General features: G+C 38.1%; 1 protein-coding gene across 3 annotated transcripts in view; it reads left to right on the top strand.

The window, feature by feature from the left end:
* PDS5B (PDS5 cohesin associated factor B) overlaps window positions 1–11713 on the top strand; it is a 108953-nt gene extending 97240 nt beyond the window's left edge. The window contains exons 31-35 of one of the 3 annotated variants that reach the window (XM_032188514.1): window positions 3330–3429; window positions 6509–6951; window positions 7043–7144; window positions 9386–9527; window positions 10312–11713. In XM_032188514.1, the coding sequence (XP_032044405.1) occupies window positions 3330–3429; window positions 6509–6951; window positions 7043–7144; window positions 9386–9527; window positions 10312–10347 (823 nt within the window). In that variant the 3' untranslated portion in view covers window positions 10348–11713. Of the gene's footprint in view, window positions 1–3329; window positions 3436–6508; window positions 6952–7042; window positions 7145–9385; window positions 9528–10311 lie in introns of all 3 variants that reach the window. The other 2 variants (XM_032188506.1, XM_032188522.1) reach the window with 2 other exon arrangements.
* The last annotated feature ends 8737 nt before the right edge of the window (window positions 11714–20450 follow it).

Below are 20450 nucleotides of genomic sequence, written 5' to 3'. Positions count from 1 at the left end.
TCTTTTTGATACATATATATACACATCTGCATATCCTAGGAACTTTGTAGCCTGCTGTAATGTTAATATGTCATAGACAGTGCGGACTGGTAGGCCAGTGTGGTGATTTAGCGTAACCTCCTCCTCTATAAACTTGTCCTACACTTTGCTGGAATTAGCAGATAAACATTTCTGGATTTTAGATTCTGCGATGTAAGGACTGAAGATACTGCAGTGTTAGAGAAGTTGTCTTCTAGTTAGCTATCTGTAAAATTTATATTTTATTTTGTGTCAGTTTTGTAAGTTATTAGTCAGTCTCTGTGTCTTATGTTTGTTTGTTAAACCATTAACAATTGTATAGTCCCCACTATTCATATTTACTCACATTGATTGAAGACTGAGAGAAAGTTATGTTTGAATCTAAGACTAAAATCACTTGATTCTTCTGTGACTGTTTAATATGTAATGTTAGCATGAATGTAGTGCAGTGCTTTACAACAAGTACTTACAACTCAATGAAAAATCACACAGACTTATTTCTTACAAGTCACACAAGTTCATATGCAGAAATAGATTACTGCCTAAAGACAGATTAGAATCCAGCTTCTTCATATCCTGTGAAATTAATCTGAGACTCATGCTGTTCTTCATCCAGTTTATTTAAAAAATGCTGCGCTTGCAGCCTAACCTATTCTGTCATCTTCATGGTCTCCCCAGCTCACCTAAGTTAAACTGATTGGTCGGGTTTCTCACATCTCTCAAGTACCTGAAACTGTAGACAGGGGCTTGGGGAGCAGAGTCCCTCCCACTGTAAGTAAAGAGCAAGATCAGGACCTCCTGATACAACTTAATAACTACAAGTCTATGGGGCCTGATGGTATGCATCCCAGGGTCTTGAGGGAATTGGCTGATGCAGTCACCAAGCCATTCTCCATCATATTTGAAAAATCATGGCAGTCAGGCGAAGTCCCTGGTGACTGGAAGAAAGGAATCATCACTCCCATTCTTGAAAAAGGTAGAAAGGAGGACCTGGGGAACTACAGACCAGTGAGCCTCACCTCTGTGCCTAGCAAAATCATGAAATGGGTTCTCCTGGATGCAGTGTTAAGGCACATGCAGGACAAGGAGGTGGTCTGAGACAGCAAGCATGGCTTCACTAAGGGCAAATTGTGCTTGACCAATCTGGTGACCTTCTATGGTGGAGTGACTGCATCAGTTGACAAGGGAAGACCGACCAGTGTTATCTACTTGGACTTCTGCAAGGCTTTTGACAAGGTCCCACATGACATCCTAATCTCTAAATTGGAAAGATACAGGTTTGAAGGGTGGGTCATTTGGTGGATAAGGAGTTGGCTTGAAGGTCACACCCAGAGAGTAGTTGTCAATGGTTCTATGTCCAGGTGGGGGCCGGTGACAAGCGGTGTCCCTTGGGGTTTGTCTTGGGGACTAGTGCTTTTCCATGTCTTCATCACGGAATTGTAGGGGTTGGAATGGACCTTGATTGATCATTGGGTCCAACCCCCAAAATGGCATAGATGACAGGATTGAGTGCACCCTCAGCAAGTTTGCAGATGACACCAAGCTGAGTGGTGCAGTTGATAACAAAGAAGGGAGAGATGCCATTCAACAGCACCTGGACAGGCTGGAGAAGTGGGCCCACGTGAACTGGGTGAGGTTCAACAAGTCCAAGTGCAAGGTGCTGCACCTGGGTCGGAGCAATCCTGGACACAAGTACAGACTGGGAGAAGAACTCATTGGGAGCAGCCCTGTGGAGAGAGACTTTGGAGTTCTGGTGGATGAAAGGCTTGACATAAGCCAGCAGCGTGTGCTTGCAGCCCCAAAAGCCAACTACGTCCTGGGCTGCATCAACAGAGGCATGCCCAGCAGCAGGTGGAGCGAGGTGATTGTGCCCCTCTGCTCTGCCCTTGTGAGGCCCCACCTGGAGTGCTGTATCCAGGGCTGGGGCCCCCAGCACCAGAAGGACGTGGGGCTGTTAGAGCGGGTCCAGAGGAGGGCCACAGAGATGGTCAGATGTCTGTAGCACCTCTCCTATGGGGACAGGCTGAGAGAGCTGGGGATGTTCAGCATAAACAACAGAAGGTTCTGAGGAGACCTCATTGTGGCTTTTCAGTACTTAGATGTATCTTATAGAAAGGATGGAGAGGGACTCTTTACTCAAGTAGATAATGATAGGACAAGGGAGAATGGTCTTAAACTAAAAGAGGATAGATTTAGACTAGACTTTAGGAGGAAATTCTTCGGTGTAAGGGTAGCGAAGCACTGGCACAGGTTACCCAGAGAGGTTGTGGATGCACCATCCCTGGAGGTGTTCAAGGCCAGGCTGGATGGGGACTTGGCCAACCTGATCTAGTGGGTGGCATCCCACTAGGCTGGTTGGAACTAGGTGATCTTTAAGGTCCCTTCCATCCCAAGCCATTCTATGATTCAGTATGCATGGTATTTCCTATTTAATATGACTGAATGCATACACACAAGCTTACATCTGTTAAGGTGATGTATAAAAACTGCCGGAAGTTATTGCAATTTTTTTTACTTGTAGGTGTAAGAATGTCTTTCTCTGTCCAGGCAGTGCCCAGGACAGGGAGTTAAGAGCTTGTGTATCTGAATACCACTTGTCTTTTTAATGCGTAGCGTAGTTTCCATAAAAATATCTGCACTCTTAAAAGCAACTCTTTTTTTTCCTTTATTCCAGCCTCAGGGCAGATAAAAAAAAAAAAAAAAAAAAATTACTCTTGTGTTTTGTTACCTTATCTTGTATGTTACCTTTTATTTCTGGGTCTCAGTGTTTCATATATGCAGGAGTAACATTGTCCACGTTTACATATGTAGAAACTGAAATAGAAGTATAATTGCTTAATATGTGCTGCCATAAATAACAAAAGAAAGCTGAGGGATGAACTCTGTGAAATTTAAATTTGCTGTTCTGTTTCCTGGACCTCACCATAACAAAGTGTTCGCGTTTTAGTTGGTCTCTGGGGATCTTTGATTGGTATATGAATTTTATGGAAATGTATACAAATACACAGATCTCTTGTATCTCTATAAGGCTTTTCTGTATCAGAAAGCTCAGCTTTTTTTTTTCTTTTTTTTCTTTGAACTGAGAAAGATGATTGATTTGGCTTACGATTGACATCTTCGTCTTGAGACTTAGGTGCTCTATTTTGTGATATGTGATAACTGTAATACCCATAGTAAAAGGTTCTTTCTGCAAGATTTGATTCAAGAATAGATTTATTCTGAAGGTTGTTCTTAATACATATATATTTATTTATGTAATAATTGCCTGCTATACTATAATGATGAAGAGAACAAATGTTTTTTGATTCTAGGCTGGACAGTACTGAAATGGACCACAGTGAAAATGAAGACTTCACACTGACTTCGCCGTTACCAGGGAAGAAAACTGACAAAAGGGACGACTCTGATCTTGTAAGGGTGAGCTGTTTGGTTGCGTTACAGATGGTTAATTTTAAATCACCAGGACTTTAACAATTAATGTGCTGGTATTTTGTATGATTTAAGAAAACATGTTCTTCTAATCCAGATATTTTACATGAAACTGAGGTAATTTTGTAAACTACTGGAAAGTGTGCTGAGAGTTAGAGGTGAAAATGTAATGAAAAATGATTTCCAATTTGTCTGTTTTGCATGTGTACCATACATTACCTTTGCATCATATTGACCATTTTTGTAAGCTTTCAAGATTTCCAATTACAATTTGCAGGATATAGACAGGAACAGATAGAGTTAGGTTGATGAGAGTTAGTCCATGATTTGCCTCATGTTCAGGATTCATTGATGAAGTATTTGGGACATTGTTCAAGTTGATAGCTTGCTTGGGCTTCTGTTCCCCAGTATACTGTAGGTTTTTTGTGTGTGGTTGATGGTTAAAATGTAGCTGTGGAAGAATTAATTGGATTAACTTGAGAGTGATCGACTATAATTCTGGGGGAACACATTAACCTGTCTTAGATTTCAGATTGCCTTCTGAGGTTGTAAAATTCTGTTTCGTGTTTCATATATGATTTCTTTGCTTGATGCTAGCAAAGTGATAATACCTCAGTTGTAGCATTAATATATTACAATTCTCGCCTTTTTTGGTATTGCCCCATGACTGACGTTAAGGCATGTTCTCCTTTTCCAGCCAGCTGTGTTTTTCTTTCAACAGCTATAAGGAATAGCAACTGCCAGTTCTCTGGTTACCCTGAAAAGCAAGAGGGCATCGTGATTTGACACTGGATTTAGAAACTCGGAGAAGAGTTTTCTGAATAGCCATATGGATTCTGTTTTCTTGTGTATGACTTGTACTTGAAGGCAGGAAAAATGCTTGGTTCTGAGTGGCAGATATCACAAGTAGAAGTTGTAGCATGGTTTTATTGTCTGATTTGTCATAGGCTTTAGGTCAGAGTAAGCCAGCTAACTGATAGTTATAGGCCTAATGCGTTTACTGAAATTATAGACAGGCTAAACATTTAGTCTCAAGCAATATTTACATGTGTTATATCAGAATACAGAAGAAAAACACCAAAGAAAAGTCATAATTCAAAGAACTGTTCAAATAAAAAGACTTTCATATGCCACTAGTAAACTTCATTTTTTGTTCCTCGTTAATTTTTGGCAGTCTGTAGTAATTGTAGTGATTTGGGATATGCATGAAAAACAATACAATCAATATCATATTTATTACAACTGTATTTTCTAAAATCTATTAAGGATATGCTATATCTGATGTCACTGCTATGTTTCATGTTGTGGGTTTTTTTGTTTTTTTTTTTTGACTGTCTGGTATTTCTCTATTTTCCTGTTATGTCAGTCTGTTGTTTTTCTGGGTTGCTTGAAACATAGAAGGCTACTACCTAGTTAAAATATCCTGATCCTTTGCTTGTCTTGAAGTGCAGGTAACCGATTAAGCTGTAGTATCTTGTAGGAAACTGGCACGTACTGAAACCAGAAAAATAATAAATCTTTTGTCAATTAAAAAAAAAGCCCTATCCTTAAGCACAGTATTTCATAGAATAACCTTGGAATTTGCTTTCTTACACTTTGCTTTCCTTTCAACTTTAAATTTTTCAGACCAATCTTGCCATCTAAATACATGCATTCTTTATAATAAACTTTAAATGATAAAACAGCAACTAATACGTGTAAGTTTTTAGTGAACTTATTTTGATTACAAAACTAGTTTAGTAATTTAATTCAGTTTTTCCCTAATCTGAGCAAGGCAATTGTTTAAAGCTCTCATTTTTTTGTTACAGATCAACAACTTTGTTTAAAAAAGAAAAAAAAAATAGTTTGTTTTGATATGTTGCATCAGCTGAAAATCTGAAAGGTCTGAGAGTCCAAACGGCTGCTGACATGCAGTAGTTTAGAAGATACAGGGTGAATTCATAACTGGCAGAACTTAAGTGGTAAAGCAAATATAGTGCAGTATTTCACACTTCTGAGGGTATTTGCATCTCATTTTGAATATGTAAGCAAGCTGCTTAAGGTGATTCAGAATTCAGTTTTCTTTCTTTAGGGCTAGGCAGCAGACTATAACAAGTACTAACAGAGAAGCAGAATTTCCACTGGGGACCAGAAAGTCCAGGTTTTAAAGATGTCACTATTATTTAGGTTATTTGTCCAGATTATAGCATAGAACAATATACTAGTTCTAAAGCTTCAGAACATTTCACCTGAGGGAGAAACTTTGCTCTGAGACTCATAGATACAACGGTACTTACCTGGTAGAAGCAGCTGCAATGTGACAGATGGGCACTTTCACTGCAAAAGCAAACAGAACAGGGAATAACAATACCTGTGATCTAGATCAAGTTTTGTCACTGAAACCATGAACTGGCATAATATGCCATCATTGTTCAGACATTCTCCTTAACAGTTTCTTTAACAGTTCCTCTTCTGAAAGCTACTACCTAGGGTTCTACCTTTCTTCTCATGGTACATTTTGCTGAGCTGAACAAATGTTGAGTCTCAGTGCAACTGTGGTAGCAGAGCTTTGGCAACTATTACTAATTCTTGTGCTTTCCTCTACAATTACGAATCTAAATTGCCCACTGTCTTGTGTATTTAGTGCCTTGCCACTGCCAGCATGGGAGCTAGGCATAAGGACCCCACAACTCTAAACAGAGCTAAAGCTTCAAATTGTCCATTCCCATCCTATATATTATCTTTATATTTTCCTAGTGATAAAAATTAAGGTATGAATGTTTAAACCAATTGTGTTTGCCACAGTTGAGGATACAGATGAGGAAGACCTAATATACTTCTGTGATTTAACTGCTCATCTTTGAAATAATCTTTCTCTCTTGTTTGGTATTTTATGTGTATCCATAAACAAGTTTATACTTTTGAAAAGGTTTTAGAAATGAATATGGTAGACAATCTCAATTTCTTGTGTAACCTGAAGGCTCTTTGTCTTGTTGTGGGGAGGTCTGTAGCTTTTGTGCGTGTGACAGTTCAATATGGCAGCTTAATTTTTTCATTTAAAGATGTGATCTTACCTTTTCAGTCAGAGATTGAGAAGCCTAGAGGAAGGAAGAAACCAGCTATCACAGACTCAGAAGAGAAACTAAGCATAGATGACCTGAATAAACTGGGACAAGAGCAGAAACTTAGAGGTAGTCAACGGGGAAGGAAGAGACCTGCAGTTGTTTCAGAATCTGATGAAACGCAATGGCAAGAGGAAAAAAGGCTAAAAGATGATGTAATAGAAAGTGAGGATGAACAGAACAGTCCACCAAAGAAAGGGAGAAGAGGACGCCCTCCCAAAGCAAATAATGGGGCAACACCAAAGGAAGAACCACCAGCAAAGTCATCAAAAAGGAGCAAAAAAAAACAAACGCCAGCAGCAGCAGTAGAAGAGGAGGAAGAGGAAGAAGAAAGGCAAACTGAAAACATTGAACAAAAGCCCAAAGGCAGGCAAAACAGGACAACGAAAAGAACACAGCAGAGGTAAGTCTGTCATCTTGTAAGCTGCATCTTTTTTATCCTTGGACATTAGTTATAATTTGATACTTTGCAATTTGGGTCTTCCTCAAAACAGAGCAGAACCATCTGAAACTAGTACAGTTGAATCAGCACAGTCTACGCCACAGAAAGGACGAGGAAGGTCATCAAAAACACCACCATCACAGCAAAAAAAAGTGTAAGTGGTGAATATTTTCTGAATTTGTGTTTAGTAAAAATTTAAAATATGCCTCTGTGCCCCCAAACAATCATTTACTGAAAACATTTCAGAATACTTTAATTGACAGTTATGAAAATAAATTGCCACTGTTATTTCTAAAGTGTTTTCCCCAGCTGCTTCTCCTAGAGCATCTCAAACTAGAGCAAATAGGCTACAAGTAAATTTAATGTGCTCAGGTAGCATATACGTAGCTTTGCTCTTCTAGGAGAAAAGTCAATAAAGCACACGAGGGCCTTGAGGATAAGGCTTTATTAGGACTCCAGGAGCAAAAAGTGTTCCTGTTTGTTCTAGACAGGGAGGAAGAATCAAATTGTTGCTCTTCACAATACCATTTCACCACAGTAAATCTATTCTGGTTCTCCTTAAATGAAATATCAATGACTCTAATTTGTGGCCTCCTCCTTGTAAGGTAATGTATTATCCATTTGAATCATTTCCAAATGAATAAAATGTGCTTATAGTCTACGGATAATAGTTCTAGAAAATCTTGAGGTGTGTTGAGCTACAAAATAAAGGTAAATTCTGTGGCTGGCTTCATTTTCTTGTGCTTACTGTAGAAACTACAGGTATCTCTACCTTTTCTATACATGTACACTTCTGCTTTACATATATTGCATGTACAAGTGGACAGGAAAATAAAAACTGGAACATGGAAGAGATTTGCAACATACTTCTCCCAGACCTGGTGTTAAATGCCTTAAGGCATGGCTTACACACATCTTTGGTTTGGCATTCTGTATTATTCTGTTGCCAGTATTGTTTTTCTAGCTTCTGGGCTTAGCATCCTGTTGATCTTCCTCTGACAGGATCCAGATTTGTGTCCAATTTGCCTATCTGCAGCAGATTTTGTTTTTTTTTTTACATGCCTGAACTCCGTGCTAAACAAATTTGTACCTCATGCTCTAGCATTTTGCACCCACGGTATCCCAACCTTTCCAGTGTTCTGTTTCCTACCTCTTTTCACTTGCATGTGGAGAGATGAACCTAGCTTGTTAATAATTCTCCTCTTTCCTTTTCAATTCTGTTACTTCTGCCAGAGTCTTGGAAAGCTTCAATCGGGCTATTCTCTATTGTTTTTTTCAAAGAAAGGTTGCTTGGTTGGTGCTGAAACTCCAACTGTACTATAATTATTATGTGTAATTCAGGGGTTTTATTCTAAACTGATTTTACCATGGTTCTCATGACTGAAAATTCCCATCACATGTATGGTTTGAAGCTGTCAGAGAACAGTTGATTGGGATCTATATGACCCCACTGGGGATTGAAGCCTGATGTCCGACTGGAAGAGCATTTCTGGTTTGATTTCATCCAAAAACTCACCTAGTTTGGGTGCACCAAGACAGCTTCTCAAACCAAGCCTAAGTGCAGTAAGTGGGATGATTCAGTGATTTGCTTCCAAACTGCTAACGACACAAACCAAAATGGTAATGTGAGTGCAGCTGTAGTTTTGGATACATATCCAGTTGTCTTTTTTTTTTTTTTTTTTTCTTTCTTTTAAGGTGGGGAGGATGTAGGGGAGACTAGTTCTCATTTTCAGCAGCTGGAATGTTTTTTTTTTTTTGCTCGTGGTTCAGCTCTAATAACTAACTAAAGATATTGTTGAGTGATTGTTCTTGATTATCCCGATTAAGGTGGTATTATCCTGATTATCCCTAGCTCTTAGCACGAGCTAGCTTGGAAGATTTGCTTTTAGGTCCACTATAGCGTTAATTTCATAAATAGCAACATGCGAGTTCTTCTAGGTCTGTAAAAATATACATGCAGCTACTTAAATTCTGTGGTGTATAAACTGCTAAAGAAATAGAAGAGATCTATTTGTTCAGAAGAAATAAATAAAACAGTTGCTGCCTGGCTTTTCCTGGTCACTGGTTACTGTTGTGTGTCAGCCTTCTTGGCCTGTGTTCTGACACTGAAGAGAAATATCTGTCCCGTCTATAGATGCAAAAATTGCTCCATGTTGTACTCCTGGTTCTTTATTCTGGAAGAATTTGGTTTCCTATTGCTGTTGCTCACCCTCCTATTTATACCTCTAGTGTTCTTTCTGCAGATGAACTAGAAAGGCATATAATATGTACTATATAAATTGAAATTTTAAGGCTTCTGTTCTTATAAAGAGGAATGTTTGTTCTCTTGCAGAGTTTATGCATGTGCAGACCCATATGGCATGAAACTGATCTTTATTTTTTTTCCTGATTTTAGCCGTGCAGGACGTTCCAAACAAGCAGCCAGTAAGGAGAATGAATCTAGTGAAGAGATGGATGTATTTCAGAGTACTTCACCTGTCAGTGATGACATCCCCCAGGAAGAAGTAATGGAAGAAGAGGAAGTCTCCACAATCAATGTAAGAGAAATTCCTTAGCTTTTTTCTTTTTTTTAATCTGTAATGTCCTCTCTGTATTGACTGACTTCCCCTGTTCTTGTAACTTAACCTTCCTCCTTGAAAATGAAGGAGGTGTTTGCCACCTCTGTGTTTTATAGTGGCACTGCAGTGTAGTTTCTTGTAGAATCTGCATTTCTCTGAGAGAAAATATCAGTTTTTGTCAAGTATCTTAAATTTTCTATTCTGTTTAATTTTTTAATCTGAGTTGTGTAGTACATCATGGGAATTATTTTCTGGGCAGCTTGTACCTATTTTTGTCAGCTAGATTATAATAGTGAGTTATGTTTGTTTATGCAAAAGAGGAATGCAAAATGAATAGCATCAGATAACAATTACAGAAACTTGGAGCAGAATTCTAAACCAATCTTTTTCCTCTTACTAGCATATGCAAATATGTTAAAATAAGTTTATATATTTAATTCTTATAAATATAGGGGTGTTAATAGTAATACTATAGATGTAATTGAGGATGCCTTTCAACAAATCTGATGATTGAAGCATCTGAGGACATTAGATTATTTTTTTTAACACTTGAAAGATGCAGGTTTACAACATCAAACAAATTTACATCTGGGCCATTGATCAAGGCTTGCACCTGTGATAAAATTAGTAATTAATGACACTATACAGTTACTTAAACGTTATGATGAAGTAAGCATTTTTCCCATAAACTACAATTCTTCTTGACTTTTTTCATAACTTATTTTTTCTGTTAAATATTTAAAATACTTTTTTCCCCAAACAGGTGCGTCGCAGAACTTCGAAAAGGGAAAGGCGATGAGTGAGCATGTAGTTATCAGCCTTCCAGGTGAAAGCTTTGAAGAATGCTTTTAATATAAAGCTTGAGACTGAACGAAGCTGTTAGTGCACAAATGGGGTTGCTGAAAAAAGACAAAGCCTATTTTACTTTTACTGCCCCGGCATTTGCAGTCCCTAGGTCACAAGCTTTAGCCACACACATGTTGATATCATTAACTGTGGGTTTTTGTGAAGTGTAATGTGCGCTGGCTTTGTAGACATATGAACTAAAGAAGAAAACTGTAAATAGTTCTTTTTTTAATGTTTCTGACTTCTAAAGTGCTTGTATAGCTTTTATCTGCGGCTTTAAACTGACAGTGCCCCACTGTTTATTGGATCTATTGATTTAAAAAGGAGCAGAGTTTGTTAAAAATTGATCTCAAGCAATATCTGTCAGTGTTCGTATTTGTACTCTTGTTGACATTTAACTGTGAAAAAAAATCAGTTGAACAAATAGTGCCACTTTTGCCACTATTTGTTAAGAAGAAGAAGAAGAAATGCAATAGTGTTTGTTTCCTTCATGAATCTAACCTAGTGTTTACCTTGAGGCACCTACCTATCATCAGAGGTGCTAAATTACTTTCTTTTACAGTTGAACAATGTTGGATAGAATAATACAAGAGATGCAAATTGTGGAAGAAGTTGTTTGACTTGTTTTACGCCTCAGTATTGATTCCAGACTTCTCTGGACTTCTAGTGGCATTGAAAATTCAAAAAGGATTTAAAATATTATAATTTTAAAAGTGTGTTATTAAATAATGTACTGAATACCCTCCCCAATTTATCTTCCCCTATCAGTTTTTATTAATCTACTGTATCAATAAAATTCTGTAACTGAGTTTTTAATAGTCTAGTATGTTAATGTGTATAGATATTTCCTTCTGAACATGATGTTCACAAAGAGCAAATTATTACTACATTATAATACGAAATCTGATATATAAACATTAGTGAAAATACAGTTCTTATTACAATGTAAAGTTAATCACAAAGAAAAATTTTATTGATGCAGTGTGTCTTTATAAAGCTGTTCTTGAGAGCCAAGTGTTTTGTATTTTATAGTGAAGTTGCATGTTTATGAAAAATGTGCTGAAAATGGGATGTAATGTTTTTTTTGGAAACTCGTATCTAGCAGTAGTATATGGTAGGTTGCCTCATGAGAGAACCTTCTATTGAAAGTTTATTGTACTTTTTCTTTTTTTTTGTGAGCCAAATTTTTTTGGTATGAAGAGCTAAGATTTTGTTGAATGATTGCAGTCAAGTTGATGATTGCAGTCAAGGTATTCAAGATTTGAATGAAGCTCCATTTTTATTTTATGACCATAGAGAAGGTTGTATTTGTGTTTTTAGGTATAATCTGAAAAAGAAAAAAAAAAAAAAAAAGAAACAAAATACTTAGTCAGTATCCTGTATGCAGTTTTACAGTTTACAAACTGTCTTTGAAAACCAAAATGTATAGGTTACTACACTATGCTAAGCCAAGCACATACTATAATTTCAGGTGCTGTTCTCTCTCCGGTTCCCCACCGTTGAAAACATATGAAAAAATCAATTTCTAACTTACAAAAAAGTAATCTCATTGAATAGTGGAGCATTTTTATACAATCCATCAAGAAATACGTTATAGTTGCAAGGTGGCTTGTGAAGATTAGAGGAAAGGATAATACTGAAGCACGGATTTACCCATTTCTGAACTACGATATCACTAGTAAAGAAACCTTTAGACTTTTTTCATTATGTATTTTTTTGTTACTGATGTAAAAAGTGTTTTAAACAACTAGATTATTCTGCCTCTGCATAATTCCCCCCCACACCCCAGTATTCAGCTTTTCAATATTCATACCTATAGGTATGGGGGAAATACTGCCTAAAAAGGCCATTATGGTTGGTTTGAATTGACTTTGAAATAGCTGGCACAACTGAGCTGGCTTACTTAGGCTTCAGCAGTGCAAATGCAAGTTGTTTTTTTTTATTATTTTGTTTGTTTTGTTTTGTTTTTCCTTTACGGTATAAAAAAAATTGAAAGCTAGCTTTATATTTTCCTCTTTGACTGAATTGCACTGAAAACATTTATGGAAGATGTATCTTTAAGTCCATTTTATACAAAAATATGAAAAATTGATGTTGAAACTGCTGCAGACTCTTGAGGCTTTATGTGCATAAACATGGTTAGGTTAAACTTCATCAAATATTGATGCACATTACTGATCATAATGTTTAATGTAAATTTTAAACTATAGTTTTGCAATTTAAATGTTGATTTCTTGGGTTATAATGTGTAATTCATTATTTCTTGAGAAATAGGCACAGCAAATATTTCATTCTTATATTCGAACCTCTTCTAAGTTCATTCTCATCTCATAAAGAAAATGAATATTTTATGTACTAACATTTTGAGATCTGCGTACAGTAGCTACAGTAGAGTATAATTATGTATAAAAGATAAATTGCTAACATTCAGTTAGCATGCTCTTCTGCAATGATAATGTTAAGTTTATAAAAATGTACTGTATTACATTAAAAGATCAAATTGAACTCACTGTAACAAGTTCCAGTATGAAATTTGTATGAGATTGCCGAAGTATCTTGCTGTACTTTGCAGCAAATTAAGCTTGTGTTAAATTTCTTCTTGCTGCAGTGCAACAGGAAACTTTCAGTGATCTGTAGTTCATATATAAAATGCAAACAGTGGCTGTAATCTTCATACTAGAGTAATTCACTATAATTCCAGAAGCATGGTTTTTTTTTTGTTTTTTACTTTTCACCAACTGAGATTATTAATATTTAGGAGTAGCTAATCCACAAACAGGAAGGAAATAAATGAAATTGCTTGACAGTTGTAGTGTAAGTACACCTTGTCCACCTAGGATAATCTGGATTCCTGTATCAATTATTTGACTCTGCCAATTGACTTTATTTTCTGGCAAAATGAATCCTTTTTGAAATATTCTGTTGTTTGCTCTTTTGACACTTCAATCTATGTGAACAAAACCAGAATTTACAAAAAAGTATTCATATTAAAGACACTTCCACTGAATATGAATATGTTCAATTTGTGACTAACTTACAAAAAGCTTAGACTTGAAGATTAAATACTTCATTTTGGCATAGCATTTGTCATCTGATGTTCTCAAGAAAACCCACTTCATATAGAGCTGTGAGTGCATTTGTATTGCTATTGATTAATATTTTTCACGTATAGGTTTTGACACATGATCCAAGCCTGCTTTTGTGAGTGTATACAGTAGGCTTTGGATCCAGCAAGTTTACATCCCCGTGGTTTTGTGAGGTTTAGTTCTTAAATGCATTTGTCATGTGCAAATATAAGTGCACATCCACGTACATTGATATGTTTCAATATCCTAACACTTCTGCATACAGGACATGTAATAGAAAGGGAGTATACACGTATATTAAAACATGTATACCCCTGACATACAAAATTCTGAGTTTGTAGATGGAAACTTCTTTGCAAACCTGTCTATGTTTAAAAAAACATACATATTTTGCAGAGATTGATGTATCTCTACCTCATCCAGGTAGGTGCAGTACATACTTTACAAAGAATTTTTGAAGTAAGTACATTCAGGTATACCACCCCATGCTTGTCCAAGGCAGCATGTCTACAAACACGTAAGACAAGTACTTGATGGCCATTATCCTTCTATTAGACTGCTGGCTCTTTGTTTTTACCATTATGAGGACCCAAAATGATAAGATTGATCTAACAAAGACCTTCTGTCCAGTCATCCATCAAGAGGAGCAGATTGTTTTTAATTTCCTGTTGTGCTTACAGGTTGTCACTCCAGTCTTTGCATCTGTGTTGGATGTTGCCTTCACAGATGCCTGCTAATTTTGGTGCAATTTCCTAATGCTGGCAGAAGTGACTTACGTTATATAGACATAAATGGACTTCTTGCTGTGTCAAAAGGTTTATCCAACATATTTAGGACACTTGCTTCATGACATGCGTTACAGCTTCTGGAACTCTGTTGTTTGTGGAAAAGTAAGAAGCCGAATATTGGCAAGGGGGATAGAAGTACAGGGGGAAAAAACAAACAACTATTTGATTTGAATTTCTTCAGTTTCTGCTATCTAAAAAAATCTGCCCTCTGCACGAAGTTCACCAAGTGCCATTATATTTGTATAGGCAGGATAAACATAGTATTATACAGTGTGTGTATGGAGTAACTGAAAGGTTTCACATTTGACATTTTTTTCAGTGCCTCACTACAGTCACAGTCTAGTTCATAGTAGCACATCTGTTTATGTAATGGTGATGTATGTGTGGTTTTTTTTTGATTTTTGTATTTTTTGAGATAGCAGCATCATATCATATCTATGTAAGAAGGAAGAAAGGCTCTCAAATACCAATTTCCAGTCCCACAAATCAGTATTGCAGTAATCATGTGATAAGTTTAGAATTAGCTTTAACATATATAATGTTTTCAGAGAATGACTAACATCTCGTAAGATGTTTTATTTGACTAGGTGTGTTTCTGATACTTGTATCTTACCTCACATGCATAGATAAAAAGGAAAGAGTATTTTGAAAATCCAAACAGTATTATTGAATACATTTCCTGCTTGGTCAGAAGTAATTTTAGTATTAAAAAAAATAAAATTGTTTGCAGTTCACAATTTTGTTGTTTCTGAACAGATCCAGAGAACTAAAGGTTTCAGATACTAGGTTTGATAAGACTCAGTATTGTTGGATTTTTTTTTAATTTTCTAGACAAGACACAATCACTGCAATTATGACATTCAGAATAATAGAAAATGTGAGCTCAGTAAATCTTAGTAGTAGTAATTTCTGGTATTATAATACAGAAGAAAATGTTAGAATGTAAAATTGTAAATGTAAAATGTTTCGACAACTTGAAATAGTCTGGTTGGGAACATCTTCGGATTTTTTGGTAGATATATTTAAAGCTTACTTTTTTTTTTATGGTACATTTATATTCAGAAAAGTTAAATTATTGTAAACTAAAGGTATTTTGAGGAACAGAAGAGTTTTGAATCGATACCTAATAAAAAAAAGTAAGGTTAATTTTAAATAGTGAGGGTTTTTTTAGCCATATCTATATATGCAGTAACATATTACGTGAATCTGGTGTCCACCAACATTTCTCTGGAGCCTTTGACCTACCACATACTGAGGCAGTAGAAAATGCCTTTGTGTTCCCCAAACGGTAATTGCTGTTGTCCTTCCATAAATGTTACTTTCAAAAGATAAGAGCTGGAAGAGGAAGGGAGAGAAAGGTGACTTTTTTTTTTTTTTACCTTCTGTTTATCTTCTGCTGTAGTGTATATGGCTTAGGTGAGTGAGAAGTTTTGAGGTATGTAGGTGTGTTGAGTGAAAAATAGGATGTTATAAATGAGTTACTAATTTGAAAGGTGCTACAGAGCTGACTAAAAGGTAGGGAATCAACAGATGAATGAGATGGGAGAGTAGTTACTCAATACGAGGTGGCCAGTGATAGGAGTCTTCTATTCAAACTGATAGCCTTCATGAGGGAAGATAAATTAGTGTTTTTTATTTACTGTTATTTTTTGAGAGAGCCGTGGATACGTTGCTTTCTTTGATTAGGAGGAAGATGTAGCTGGAGTGTTGAAATGTGTAAAAACACCCATAGAACTGAGGCTAGTGCTCAAGTGGTGCTAGTGCAAAGTGAGGTGGGTAGCTGCTACTGAGGCCAAATTTCATTTGTAAGGGATTTGAAATAATTACAAACGGGCAGATTCTAACCTCCATAGGTAGGAAGGTAAGACAACAAATCATCCATCTCAATGCAATGCTGGAAATGAGGCAAGAGAGGTCAAGAAAAGCAATTTGGAAACAAGAACTCTAAAAGATGCCAAATTGTGCACCTGTAAGCATTGTTGCACTGCAGATAGCGATGATCAGTGATGGTATCTTCTATGTGGCCTCATGAAATCTTTCAACCTGAGCTCTTTTCTTAGCAGCTTTTTGTGAAATCCTGATGGTCCAGTCATCTTTAGCCATTTCACTATGCCTCGTTAGCAGCCTGGAATGGTCCTGCCCTCCCCTCGTATACCTCACATACATAATGCCCTCTCCTAGATGCCCTGTGTCTTGTCATTGCTGCTTTCTGTTCCCTTCAGTGGGCCCCACCAGGCAAGTTTCTGAATCTTCTAACTCAGTGTGGTGAAGGAAATGCTACTATCCTGCTGCTTGTTTCACAGCCATCAGGTTGTGAAACAAAAGCAGCCATCTGACTACTGCCCCATACTGGAAAAGGTGCGTACAAGCTCTGCATTTGACCTAGAGAACTACTAAATGAACTGCTACGTTTTGTTATCTCTGATTCCCATTGTCTAGTGGAGAAAGCTCTTCCCGAGGTTGTAGTAAATCAAAATTGTGAAACCATCTCCCAATATAGCCAGCATTATCCAATGCAATGGCACGTAAGGACTATGTAAGTAGCCAAGTTTGGTTTACATCGAGTTTTTTATTTGGGAGAACAAAAGGAGGAATAATTTGGAGGGATATTGGGCAGAAGTTTAGTTCAATTCTTGCTGCTTGTCTTAAGGAAGAAGCAAGTCCTTGATACAAATGTGAAAGAAAAATGATGATTTTGCAGTAGGGAAGATCAAATTTTGCTAAACCGTTTTCTTGGGTTCGTGGAAGGAGCAAGAGAAGTTACTCATAAAATATGTATCACTTCAGAAACTTTTAATGATTATGTGCTTGGGTACTATCCTGACCAACGTGTGGAGATGGGTTATGGGATATTAATTTTGCATGGGGCAGCATTTTAATCTCCACGTGGGTCTAAAATTGAATTTTGTTTTCTTCATCCTAAGCTGCTCTGCTGCTTGTATTGGTTGTTTTTTGATAAAACTCTGGTATTTCATGTTAGATCAGTATCTGTTACCCTCTTTCCTTTTTTGTATTTATCCAAAATAAGGAAACGAGATTGCCGTAACATAGAACTAGTGTCACTAAGGGCTAACATACTGAGCTTAGATCGAATCCTCAGTGTATCAGGGGAACACTTTAAATCCATACTTAATTCACTGATTGACTCAAAACCTGTGACTACCTTGTCAGTTTTTTTTATGCTACCATTTGATATTGAATTTGGAACATAGTTTTCTTTTGTATTGTTTTCTGTTCATGTAAATTGGGATAAAAGAGCCAATTGTGATCTACCTATTAAAAACACATATGTATGTTAATAGATTACGTAGTGTGTTGCTGCTACATCCCAGAGCATCACAGAAAAACCTTGTATGTTGTTTGGCCTCAAATACTTGTTTTCAGTGTAAACCAATTGCTTCTCTTGGAGCTTACGGAGCTGTAAAACAGCCTTCAGCAGTCAGGACCTCCCTTCTGTTTGATACAGATATGCTTATAGAAATGTTCTTAATGTATGCAAATACTTGGCAAAAACAGCAAAATGAAGGTGGAGCTTTGAAATACCATCTATAGAGTATTCAGAGCATTGCAAAATGCTTGTCTGTGAATGATGACATGCACACTTCCGAGAAGAAAGGACTGCTTAAGGTCAGGGAGTGTTTTTGCATTATTCAGAGGAGCTCCTACTCCTTTCTCCCTCATGCTGTGTAAGTCTGTATGGGCAGTGTGCTTCATGCCAGTGGTGCTTCTTTAAACTTCCTGATGAAATGCTAGAAGAATGGCACAAAAAGCTCTGTGGTCTGTTGTCTTCTTAGCAACTGACTCAGTCTTCAGAAAGACTCGATGAGTTGTGCTTAAGGCATCTCCTGCAGGTGCAGGGGCTCTGCTTTGGGTGGGGAGTAGTTTTTCAGGTGATCCCCCGTCCTTTCAGCTCCGCAACAGGAGAGAAAGGGACACATTTCAAAAATACCTTCAGAACAGTGCCACTTTTTCAGGTCTGTTTGCATATCTAGATTGGCTTGGGCATGCTTCAGTTCTCAGAGGAAAGAACTTTCTCCACGGTTAGTAATAAAGACAGTGAACGTTCTTACAGAGATACCTCACCCTATCTCGACACACATCGACATTAGGCCGATATGCCTAGCTCAAGCAGGGACTGAAGGGTCTCAGTAGATCACCTGCCTTTTGGAGCTGATGTGGCTTTGGCCTTTGGGTTGCCTGGAGGTCCCTTGGTGGCCTTGCTGTACCTGAGGTGCAATGCCCTTGTTATTGTTGCCATTCTCAGCAGGAAAATGTAGTCCTGGAGCTATCCCTGCTTAGGACCCACCACTGCATTTAAATTCAAGAGCGATGAGGACTTGTAGGTAGCTGTTAAGTAGCTGAGTCATCCCATTGTACTACAAAGGGACTAAAAAAGGGTGATCCTCAGCTGAAATTCCTGGGCTGAATCATTCAGACAGACAAGTGGAGGGCTTCTGAAGGTGGATCCCCTACTTGAACCTGGATTCCCATAGACTTGATCATGAAATGTGGTGTTCCTGAGCTGTTACCTCTAGGAGACACAGGCAGACACTGGCCTGCACATCACTTTCTGTTGTCTTTAGCCATATTTCTCGATTCCTGTACCGTGTTCAGTTCAAAAGCAGGAGTTTCAGCCAGGAAATTGCTTCAAGTCTTTTTCTTGTGAGCCTGTTGCTTTTAGGTCTAATTTGTATGTCACAGTTGTGATATCAGACGGCACTTTGATTTTTTAACTGCATAGGTACAGAGCTTAGGACGTGTTTTAAGCTGTTTATTTCTCCCGCAGGGCTTCTGTCGAGATGTTCTGCTTCTCGTAATTGGTAATTATCTGACAGGAGAGTAGCCTGTGTCCAGGCATTTTGTGAAAAAAATGCAGTGGGTTGGTGGGCGGTGCTCTGTCAGAACCCAGATGAGTCTTGGAGCAGCGGCTGAAGGTCTGCTCCGCCCTAGTTATCCACCATGCATCTGTCTGCCTGCAGCCTCATCTGTGCTTTCATCAAGCTGAAATCAGATTTCACCACTCAAAAGCGAGAGCTGATGAGCTGCATCTGGTAGGGTGGTGCTACACACACCGTGGTGGGGTTTCTTGAGTATCTTCTCCTGTGCTTGCTATCAACATCCTTGGAGGTCTCCAAAAGCTGCCTGGACGTGGTCCTAGGCAGCCTGCTCTGGGTGTCCCTGCTTGGGCAGGGGTGGCTCCAGGGGGCCCTGCCAGCCTCAGCTCTTCCATGATTCTGTGATTTCAAGGAAATGCCACAAGCTCCTGAAGAAAAAGTGAGTTAGTGTGTGCTTAAGAGGGGATCCTTGAGAGTCGTCGTCATCGTGCTTGCTTTTTTTCCCTGTCCTTTGATGTCTATTACAGATACATTCCTGCAACTTAAAGGTACCGAGGTGGTGAGTAGGAGAGGAGGTGGGAGCCTGAAGCATTACTCCTCACCATATGGCACAGGGAAATTGCTGTCTCGTGTGGCAGGGAGAAGTACAACCATCTAAGAACCACGGTTATCAAAGTAACCTGTATTTATTTCCTTTCTGTCATTTCAGTTGTTTCTCTTTTGAAACATCTGATGTTTTGATTTCCTACTGAATAGGAGCTGAAATGGCCCAGTTTTGTCGTGTACATTCAGCAGGTTGTGAGCATATGCTGAAAACCCCAGGTGTTCCTTGGGCTCGGATTGCGTGTATGCCTGTGAAAGCGTTCATCAGTAAAACCTCCAACACCTTGCAGGCAGTGCCTTGTAGGTGTTTTCCCTCTCATACATTCACAGTTTTAACGTGCTGAAGTAGACTGCAGTGAAATGACCCTGAAAATACACCTGAAAGGCTTAGAGGTATGTTACAGTGCTTTCCTAATCTGAACCAGAGTCCTCATAGTCCTTACTCTCCTCTTCACATGTCCTAGACTGGTGTGGGAATGGTCTCAGTGGCTGCAAAGGGCTGCCAAAGTAGGGAGAAAGCTCAAATCTTCATGGGGGAACACAGCGCACTGTGGCTCTGTGCAGCAGGCGGCATCTGAGTTCAATAAAAGATTGGCAGTAGCTGTGGAAAACGCCTCAGAATGAAAACGTGACACACGAAAACCAGAATCGGAAGGCACACCCTCCCTACCTGCTTCTTTTTGCCTTCCGTGTCTTCTAAATTTCTTTTTGTTTCCACCGTGGATTCCCATCTGCTTTGTATTT

The sequence above is a fragment of the Aythya fuligula genome, chromosome 1, assembly GCF_009819795.1.
Source record: "Aythya fuligula isolate bAytFul2 chromosome 1, bAytFul2.pri, whole genome shotgun sequence".
In the NCBI taxonomy this organism is placed as follows: domain Eukaryota; kingdom Metazoa; phylum Chordata; class Aves; order Anseriformes; family Anatidae; genus Aythya; species Aythya fuligula.
The sequence above is the reverse complement of the archived record's forward strand: the minus strand, read 5'-3'. Positions and strand labels throughout refer to the sequence as shown.